General features: G+C 41.7%; 2 protein-coding genes across 2 annotated transcripts; one reads left to right on the plus strand and one right to left on the minus strand.

Annotated features, from left to right (window-relative positions):
• Positions 1-1,682: 1,682 nt before the first annotated feature.
• nptx2b (neuronal pentraxin IIb) lies at positions 1,683-6,197 on the plus strand. Its single transcript, XM_079293558.1, has 5 exons — positions 1,683-2,138; positions 2,773-2,992; positions 3,448-3,692; positions 3,786-3,965; positions 5,403-6,197. Exons 1-5 carry the CDS (start codon positions 1,698-1,700, stop codon positions 5,631-5,633), a joined length of 1,317 nt encoding a protein of 438 aa, XP_079149684.1. The 5' UTR covers positions 1,683-1,697; the 3' UTR covers positions 5,634-6,197.
• A 2,973-nt stretch (positions 6,198-9,170) lies between these two features.
• LOC306795451 (uncharacterized protein) lies at positions 9,171-10,051 on the minus strand (the record flags this gene model as incomplete). Its single annotated transcript, XM_079293969.1, has 3 exons — positions 9,171-9,297; positions 9,812-9,896; positions 10,042-10,051. 3 exons carry the CDS (start codon positions 10,049-10,051, stop codon positions 9,171-9,173), a joined length of 222 nt encoding a protein of 73 aa, XP_079150095.1.
• Between the last annotated feature and the right edge of the window lie 486 nt (positions 10,052-10,537).

The following is a 10,537-nucleotide window of genomic DNA, read 5'->3' on the forward strand; positions in this document are numbered from 1 at the left end:
TAAACGATTGAGTAAAAGGAACAGACAGTCCTCCAGCTTTGTGAATATGGGTGTTATTTAAAATCTTAATCTTATGAATCTTATTTCATAACTTTAGTTCTCAATTTCCCGGGGCTGTTTCTAATCAGCTGGAGTGTAAATTGGACGGGCAGATACCTTTTGTCTTTGTCACCTAAGCAGAAAGAAGGTGTGATGTCAGAGTAAATCAGTCTGGGTTGAACCGGGGGAGGCAGAGTGTTTCGCTGATGATTATAATTGGTTTGCAAAGGCTTTGAGTTGTGCAAACTGAAGGTGTTGGTGCAATCACTGCTGCCAGATCCTGGTTCCTCCTTTCTTCTTTTTCTTTCTGTCTTCTGGTCGTTCATTCATTCTTCTTTTCTTCAAATCACCCAAAATCTCTGCTGTGATATTCTGAAAAAAAGAATGAATGAATTTGAATTCAAATATTTGACCGCAGACCTGCTAAAAATGCAATGCCAGATTTGAAACCACATATCCAGACACCATTCATCAGCAAAACAGCCACAGCTCTGTTTAATGTTGCTTTCAAATGTACCAAAACTAACAGGGGTAGAAATTAAGCGAGCATTTATTCAACATTTATTTAGCACTGTACTTCAGTACAATTTTGTGGTACTTGTAGTTGAGTAGTTGAGTATTTCCATTTTTACTTCGAGTCAGTATTTTACGAAACACATTATAAACTTGTAAAATGTATTGCATTGTTTAAGATTAAATCAGTGGTTCCAATCACTTTGGACTTGTGACCCCTAATGAAAAAGCTGCGTCTGGTTTGGGCCCCTTGATATGTTTTGTGTTAAAATACTCAGATGGTTTTACATTTATTTATCCAAATATTTCACATAAAGCAGAACTTTTACATCCTTCCTGCCCAATTAACACCCCAGAATTATTTCATGACCTCTTGGCTGGGAACCAATGGACTGAACTCCCATGTGTATTTACAGTTAAAACTAAGTGCCATGTATTAGTACTGTCTTACGATATTGTTGTATTACTTTTACCTGAGTAAAAGCTCTGAATACTTCCTCCACTTCTGAAAATATGCTTTTCATATGAATGGATTGTAGTTAACAATAGTTAATAAATATAGACATATTGAGACAGTTATTGATTTAACTTTAGTTTTTCATGTAAACTGTGATAACAACATTTCTGACCAGAATTCAATGTTGAATTAACATCTGCAACAATAATTAGGAAAGCAGAGAGCATCAAAATAAACAGACTTTCTAATAAACATCTTTCAATCCCTCTTACCAGTTTAACTGTTGCGAGACAATCCTCGCATCCTTCATTGCTTGATTCACTTTCAATATACGGTAGATAAACGAACACATGTTTTACCCATGGCTGCTCGGTGACGTCAACCTACTACAACCAATCCAGAAGCTTCTACAGACACCTACTCTTGGTAATCCTCTTTCGTAAGCGGAGCTGTCCGTTCAGCATCGCACTGTGCGCTCTGTTTGCTGTTTGTTTCTGTTCAGAATTGTCTTCATTTTGCTGCTCAGGCATGGCGCTACCTTGTAGAAATATTTTACGTGATGTTTAGGTGGACCGACACACTTTTACGCACTGAAACCACGCGGGGATTTCGTTAAGAGAGTGTTAAGGGTTTAGTGTTTGGCTTTTCACTTTCCCTTTGATTTTCCTGTACGGTAAACGCCGCCGGTATGTTTTCACTCTTGTGCGGATTGTTATGTGTTTGTGCGCTTGGCAGCGGTCAACTACCGAGCGGCCAGGCGGACGATGGGAAGCGATACATCTGCCGAGCTGTACCCCTCAGCGGCGATACAAGTTGCCCTGTGACTTTGTTACCAGAGCTGAACGCCGTGAGCCAGGAAGAGGAGCTCAGGAATACTGTTATGCAGCTACGAGAGACAATTTTACAGCAGAAAGAAACGATTTCCAAACAGATAGGCACCATCAATGAGCTCACCACCAAGCTGTCCCTTTGCGCCTCAACCACCGACGATAGGAAGTACGACAAGGAGGGTTCGTGGGGCAAAGAAAAGCAAAATACAATGGGGGATGTTCCCAGAGATCCAAATGACACAATCGACAGTCTTGGAAAAACCATGAAAGGTCTCAAGGACCGGCTGGAGAAGTTGGAGGTAAGTCTGAACCAATTGCGCAAGGTACAGTCCTCTGTACCAAACCCGTGCGTAAAGGCACCGTTTTGACTCTTGGAGCGGATTTATTGGATTATCACACCTTGTGGGTTCAATGCTCAGCAGTAGACGGGCACTTCTGAGAATCATTACGCACCATAGTGATCGAATAGAAGGTTCTGCGAGAACGAGATTGTCTAATTGGCCTGCTTTAAACTTCTTAAAATGACGCATGGCATGTGACAAGAGCTACTATTCATGTCAGACCAACTGCTGTGCTTTAAAAAGAATGAACACTGTTTTCCTCACATTCTTAAAATGGCAAAGTGCGTGATAAACTGTGGCAGTAAATTATCATGTAGGCCTATGGAGAGGCACATGCTGGGGATCATTTATTGCCTCATGTGAGTTTAACGTAAAAGTAAAAATAAGCTCATCTAATAACAGGATTGGAAGACTGACCAAAACCTTACAGTCCTTAAACTTTGCAGGCATGTCAATCAGTGATCCAGAAGAATGGACTGATAGAGTGGTGATGTAAGACATCACTTGTTGCATCTCTCAGGGGGGGTCCCACTATCCTTGATCATCTCGGTGCACTTCCTGCTCATGTTGACCTGTCCGTCCTTCCTCATAGCAACAGCATCTGCGGGCCAACGTATCCGGCGCCTCGTTCCCCAGTGAGCTCCGCGACCTGCTGCAGCGCCGGCTTAGGGAGCTGGAGAAGCAGCTCTTGAAGAAAGTCAGCAGCCTGGAGCAGGAGAAGAGCATGCTGTCCAATGCCACAGCCGCCTACAGGCTGAAGACGGAGAGCACGCTGAGCGCCCTGGTGGACAGGATCAGTGAGCTGGAGAAAGGTAACGGAAAAGATTACTCATTAAAACTGGACAGATAAAGTTCAGATGAAATATTGTTGTGAGATCATCGGGTAGGTAAGGTAATAGAGAGGATGAGTCAATGGGAAAATTGTACATGGTTCTACACAGAAGGAAATAGAAGTCTGTTTAAAGCATGCTACCTATTGTACATCTATTACACTAATGGAGAGGAGGCAGAGGAAGGCACTCAGGGGAATACAAGAGTTGAAAGGGTCTGATGAATCAGAGACAGACAGGGACAAAAAAGGGCGTTTGTTGAGGTTTTATGTAATGTCAGTCTGTGTATTAAACATAAAGGGAAGTGATGCTGTTGTTTCCCCGTTTCCATACCAAGGTAGCGATTAACAAGATTAAAAAAACAACTCTTGGGACACTTTACACCTCTACCTTCCTGACCTATTCACCCCTCTCTCGCTCTCCATGTCTCATTCCAGGAGGAGGAGACTTCAAGTCCCCGGAGCTGTTTAAGCTGTCCCTTCCCCAGCGGACCAATTACCTGTACGGCCGCATCACCAAGAGCCTGCCAGAGATGTACGCCTTCACGCTCTGCATGTGGATCAAGTCCAGCGCCAGTCCTGGCATCGGCACGCCTTTCTCTTACGGTGTACCGGGGCAAGCGAATGAGATTGTGCTGATCGAATGGGGCAATAACCCGATAGAGCTGCTCATCAATGACAAGGCAAGTAGTTTCTCGTTTCATGAATCTACTAAACCTTTATGGTTTTATGATAAACTACACCACAACTAATTACATTGTATTCTGAACCATTAGGTGGCTCAGTTGCCGTTGGAGGTACGCGATGGAAGGTGGCACCACATCTGCATCTCCTGGACCACACGGGACGGCCAATGGGACGCTTACCAAGATGGAGGGAAGCTGGGAACTGGCGACAACCTGGCAGCCTGGCACCCCATCAAACCCGGGGGGGTCATCATCCTGGGGCAGGAGCAGGTGAGGAAGTGCATAGGACCCCATGAGTCTGACACACGCCCGCACCTGTAGATTTACTCATCACTCTAGCTCCTTTGTCTTGATCAAAGAAAGCAGAACAGAACACAAACAATGCACCAATGCAGCATTTTCCCATTGTTCACAACTCAAACACTTCCAAGTGCAATGTCAAGCAGTTCTGCTTATAAGCAGTGTTATTTATGGAGCGCCTTTGCACACCTGAAGCAGCAGTAATAAGCCGGTGGCAGGTTATCTTGACAAAATAATTAACAAAATAATGGGGGGGGATCTGTCACTGCCCACAGATGCTGAGGTCTCCTTCTGGACCAATCTGGGCATTATTAAAAAAACGTCAGAATAAGATCCATCACTCTGTTAAGTTTTGTGGAAATCAAATCAGTATTTGAGGACTCTTCTTATCAGAGGACATTTTCTACCTATATGTCTCAGAACAAAGTCTTAAAAGCAACGAATTCAATTTAACATGTTTTTATTTTTTTTGATCATAATGGTCCAACACTTTGCTTCCTTTGGGAACAACTATTGGATGGATTACCATGTCATTTTGTACAGACATTTGTGTTCCCCAGAGGATGAACTCTCTACATAGACTGATTGTTACCACATGTTTTACTGACAGTCATGGTTCCCAGATGATGTGCCATATTAATATTAGTGATCCCCTGACTTTGTGGACATTTATGGTTTTTGATTGCCATTCATGTCCAACTCAGGGTGAACTGCAATCTCTTTGGTGATCAGCCAACCTTTCATGTAACGCCATCTTCAGGTCAAAATTTAGGTTTGTTTCGCACATTGTGACCAAAAACCTGAAATCGAATGACATTCCCATCTGTACTCTGTGTTCAGTACAGAATTACCACGTGAGCAAGCTCAATAGTTAAGAGTTTGAGCTTGCTAACATGATGTATATTGTGTACATTACACCTCAGCATATCCTTGAGCGCATGTTAGCTTTGCTGATGTTAGCATTTAGCTCAACGCACTGCTGTGCCTAAGTGCAGCCTCACAGAGCTGCTAGCATGACTGTAGCATGAGCATTCTGCATCCTACATATTGATAGTAGGGATTAATAGCGTGTACTATAGTATTCAGCACTGCGTGGAATGGGATCACAGTTCGGACAGAGCGTTTTGTGAACTATGGTGTGACACAGGTGTAATTAATAACATTAATTCTGGCCCCATTCTATTAAACGAGTGACAGTCATAACAGTGAGCCAGCATGCACAATACCATGGCCCTGGCCCACCTAAATGGAACAGGACCATAATTATGATAGGATTATTAATTACACCTCTGCTTACCCTGCAATGACATGTCAACATGGCTGTTGGGAAAAGGGTTATCAAAGTGAAATGGTGCCTTTATTTCTTAATCAAAGCTTAAGTAAAGTAGCTGTTTATGGCCCTTACAGGACGTGGTGGGCGGGCGCTTCGATGCTGGACAGGCCTTCGTGGGTGAGCTGAGTCAAGTGAACATTTGGGACCGCGTTCTGAAGCCGGCCGAGATCCAGTCCATGGCTAACTGCAGTGCTTATATCCCCGGAAATGTGATCTCCTGGCTAGCAACCAACGTTGAAGTTTTTGGGAGGGGAGCGTTCAAGCGGCCCCTGGAGATGTGTCAGGAGCGACTGCCGGATGCTTAAAACTCATATGTCTGCCTCTCTTCAGATTAGCTGCTGTTTCCATCCATTCAGCACTTTATTTTTAATTGTCTGCTCTTGCTAAGGGGCAGTTTATGGACTTTACTTCACACATTGATGTGTAACAATTTAGTTTAATCTGCTCTGCGCAGAGAGATTGTTCAGATGTGGGATCCAGGTGAGAGGTCATGTTAACCCCATCAGAGAGCTATATGTATCAACATTTCTTTCTTTACCATGACTAAAGTACTTCAATCCTTTAATACACCCACCACCATGGTAAAAGGTCACTTCAGGCATCGGTGCTAAACATACTTCCTCATCCCCAAACACTCTCCCACGCACCCCTCCCTCCTCGCTCGAAAGCTTTGAAGGAATGAAAATCCACTCTAGTCCGGCACAGACGCACGCATGTTCTGCTACGACTACAAACACACTGAGGTCCAGACTAGCTGATAGTTTTCCTTTGACATGTGACTTGGCATTGCGTGCAGTGGCAGTGAGAAAGGATTAAAGGTCAGGCTAATGTTATGTCTATTGCTTATCTTGGAATAGGCTTAGAGCCAACACCAATCCCACCTCTGACCGGGACGCGTTCAGTCCTTTTTTAGGAGGATATAACTGGAGAAGTACAGTCTGGCTCTTTATCTGTACTCGCGGCTAGTTGGAGCATGTGTGAAATAGATACCACAGTGATACCAGTGATCGTGAGTCTATCGCCGTGCTTTTCTTTCTTTGCCTTTTTCTATTTCCAAACTTGTTTAAATGGTGAATCGTGTTGGAAATATGTTCATAGCTTCAATGTTGCGATATATCTTCAGTTCGTGATTTGTAACATTGTTGCGGTGGATTGTCTAAACAAGCATTCAGCAGAAAATGTAACGGATCAAAACTCTCTGAAATGTATTTTGAATTATTTCGTGTCTTTTTTTATGTAATCACTGTTTTAGCCCATGTATAAGGCATAGCCCATCTTTTTTTGTGGCCTTCTTATCGAGACCTAAGTGCCATTAAATGTGTTATGTGTTGAAAATACATTGCTTTGCCAATAACGAAAATGTGGAAAATAAAGAAAATTGCAAGTTTCCTTCTAATCAATGTACTTCCTGTATTTCATTTTACATCTGTAATTATAGGTATTTAATCATTCAGTTAGGGCAGATCAACACCAGTTTAAAATCCCTTTGCCTCTTGGTGGCCGTATTGGTCAAGCTGGTAAGGTGACATAGGAGCGGCAAGAGTTAATCACACAGGCTGAGCAGGATCTTCAGGCTCAGATGGCTTTGGCCAAGACAACAGGTGTCCTGGGTGGCATTAGCGATACTTAACAGATGAGAAAGGCTGAAAGGTCAGAGGTGGCGTTACTCTTCCTCAGACAAAGCAGCTCTTTCCAACCACACACTGCTCTGAAAGCTACTCAAGTATAGGGCTACAATCTATTTTGAAGGCCATAAAGTATAAACTTCAATAAAATCCAGACAAATTCAATTTTATTTTTAGCTCTTTAAATGCGGGATTAGCTGCTGAACCTCAACAACTGGTTAGATAGAATGTGCAAAACAGGTTTTATATATGATTGTCAAATGCACATATGCGATAAATAGAATAATATTTGGTCAATTAATTATGACATTGGCCTGATTTAAAAACAAAAAACATTACACTGTCTCTGGAGACAGGCATTGTGTTTTGTTGCTGCAGGTTTTACAATGTAATCTTCGGTAAAGTCGTCTGATTAATTTGTTAAATTCACACAGGGCCGTTCTTCAGGTGGCCTCATCTGAGGACTCAATTTATGCCGTTGTGCCTTTCTCCACAACATCCCATCTTCCGATGACACTGGCTGAAAGGGGGGGGGGGGGGGGGAAAGCAATTACATAAAAGTCTCTATCCGCCTATATGTGGAGCTGAATAATCAATAATCACGGCGATGGAAAAGAAGCCGTCCAAGGCTCAGTCTGTATCTGTTCATACTTTATCAGCCTGTGTTTGATTTCACAAGCTGAGATAAGTGGATAAGAGCAAGGTTGGCTGGTTCGTCGTTGGTTTATTTGTGTCGTGCCAAAAATGTAGAAGTGATAAAAAAATGATGAGGCGTAATCATGTATATTACCTTGTACCTACACAAAGAACTTACCATGACAACCAGGTGAAAAGGGATGACAGCAACAAGTTATTTAATAAATAATTAAATGGAAAAGGATTTGTGTTTGAATGACTGTAAAGGCAGCATTCACATTTCTAATCAGAATGTTATCCTACCACATAGAAGGCTATTTTAATATCAACAACTACCCACCAGCAATAGATGATGTAGCATATATTTCTAGATTTATTGTTTGTGAATAACATTTTCTCACATGACACAGCCTCAGCAGAAGTTCCTTCAATGATCTTCTTCTACAAACTGTGAAAGGCTGCAGCCTTTAACCACAACGTATTCACCTTCAGCACCGGCAGCTTCCCACAGCGTCTCTGACAGCTGGCATTCATCAGGAGACTCACAATTAATAATGTGGTGACATCTCTAACAGAGGTCGAGCACTCATTAAACACCAGCAAGGTGCTGAACGGCGTGAAAAACAATCTGACTGACGTCAGCGCAGTTGGAAAGATTCAAGGATTTTATTCAACTCTTTCTCTCCTGACACGCTGACCTTTTACAAGTTGTTCACTAAGTAGCTTGTACTTTATAATGCAATATGTTTTCTACATTGTGTGTTGATATAGAATACTATATTGCTCCATACGTGGCAATATCAGCCCACCACTTTGGTCCAGACTCAAATATTTCGGCAACTTTTTGGAGGGAATGCCAGCATGAAAAAATGCGTCCAGAGGATGAATCCTAATGACTGTGCTGTTAATTCATACTATTCTCCCACAATGCAATGCACAATGGAAATGGAGGCAACAAATGTACATGAATTGTGGGTGAAACAGCTTCAAAGTAAAAATATGTAAATAAGCAAATATTGAAAGACAAACAAAAGAATAATCAGTTAAGCTTTCTCTTTATGAAGTTCTTATGAAAGTACCTGGCGGTAGTTCCAGTTTGATTGACATCTTTGTTTCGCTTGCATCATCATCGTCTGTTAGTATTAAATCAATATAATAATCATCAATATGGGAAAAAAACCATAAATAAATGATTCACATTCACAGCATCCTTAAATGAACGCTCATTGTTTATACATGACCGGCAATTGTGCTATTAATTTATTATGAGTTCATTTGAATGTCAGCCAAAGGTCTGTGACTCATCCATTGATCACCCATTATAACACAGAAGGTGCATCAACTACTGGCTTCCTCAGCATTTCCAACAATTCGTGAACACAGCTTAGACAATAGTCTTAAACAGGCACTGCTTGTGCAACTGTATTTATCAAAATGTGTTGTGCACAAATCATTCACAGAATTGGTTATATATCTATAGCATGTGCAAGATGAGAATTGTTCTGTGACGCCATAACTGTGCATTTTCTTCTGTCTTCATGTGCAGTATGCCGGAGCAGAGACAGAGGAGCAGCGTGACGGTTAAGAGCAGTGTTGTGTCCCATACTGCAGGAGAAGCGGCTCCTTCTCTCCCCTCTCCAGGGGGGAGAAGTTCAAAATAATTGCGCTTTGACCTTCAGCGTCCTGGTTCTTCAGGAATATGGCATTACTGGAAGTACCAATCTGTAAAAAATCAAATATGCCGAGACAAATGTTGTAAAACATATGTTTGTTTCAGCGTATTAGATTAAACCACACAAACTTCCACAAAGACATTTCTTGTTTGTTTTTTTGTGCCACACACAATTTGTTGCTCAGGCGTGATCTATTCGTGGGCACAGACAGCCTCCTTGTGGTCATAAACTGCAATCACTGAGGCTCTTTATGAGGGTTTGGACTCTATTCATCAGAGCTGATGAAGACAAACACACATCAGGGAATGTTTACTGCTGAACACGATGAAGCAGTTTACCCTAAATTTTACAATAAAATATAAAAGAATACTTTCTACAATGTCAGTTGTCTTTGTAACTGACATTGTCTTTGTCTGTTGTGGTGACGAGGGCGGCAGGCGATGACCGTGATGAAGGAGAAGGTTGCTACAAGAATGGTGTAAAGATATCAAATTCAAAGGATAACCTGTTTTTAATTGCAATAAGCATGAAAGAAAAAAAAAAAAGTACCTTCCATCAACATGAAAAGCCAAACTTGTGTTCTGAGACATCTGGTAATCTGTGGGCCCCTTCAGCTTGATGTTTTTAATGGCATCTACAAATGAATTTCAGTTATTAGTCATTTTGTCAGTTTCTAAGATTAGTTTAGGCTCAACTTTACTTGACAAAAATACAGAATGTACCTCTGTATCAATCCACTTTGACAGTTAGATCAGCACTGAACATCTAATGACAGTTACGTGAGACCATTTCACAATTCAAACTTTTTCTATTAATTTCCAAAATACTGACGTTACCAGCCTCTATCTGTCTTGTTTTATTGAGATTTACTGAAACTGCACCTCATCATCTGATCATTTTATTTGTTTTCAATAAATGAAAGTTGTAAGGCTGAATATGAAGCTTTTATATTTTGCAAACTGCACACGAACTAAAGCATAAAACTACAAACCGAGGACCTGGACATCCGTGGAGTAGACGTCAGTGATTGCAGGTGAATGTTTGGTCACATTCACTGCTTTCAGCTGCAGTGTGTAGTTCCCTGACTGAGTGTAATGTGCTCAGTATCAGTGCTTTGAATGTCTTGTAATGGAGAATGTTTGTATTGCAGCATCCCTACTTTTACTTCAATAAAGGATCTGAATACACTGTCTGACTTCTACCACTATGGATTAACTGTTTGCATTACAGCGCCCTCTTTAGGCCAACTGGAGCGTTGCATTTTAACACCAGAAC

This window comes from Melanostigma gelatinosum (assembly GCF_949748355.1).
Source record: "Melanostigma gelatinosum genome assembly, chromosome: 21".
Classification (NCBI taxonomy): Eukaryota; Metazoa; Chordata; class Actinopteri; order Perciformes; family Zoarcidae; genus Melanostigma; species Melanostigma gelatinosum.

Excerpts from the sequence above, each read along its gene's own strand:
- nptx2b (XM_079293558.1), top strand. The coding sequence starts at position 1,698 with ATGTTTTCACTCTTGTGCGGATTGTTATGTGTTTGTGCGCTTGGCAGC. Across the intron at positions 2,993-3,447 it reads GATCAGTGAGCTGGAGAAAG|GAGGAGGAGACTTCAAGTCC; the intron begins GTAACGGAAAAG and ends GTCTCATTCCAG. Across the intron at positions 3,693-3,785 it reads AGCTGCTCATCAATGACAAG|GTGGCTCAGTTGCCGTTGGA; the intron begins GCAAGTAGTTTC and ends CTGAACCATTAG.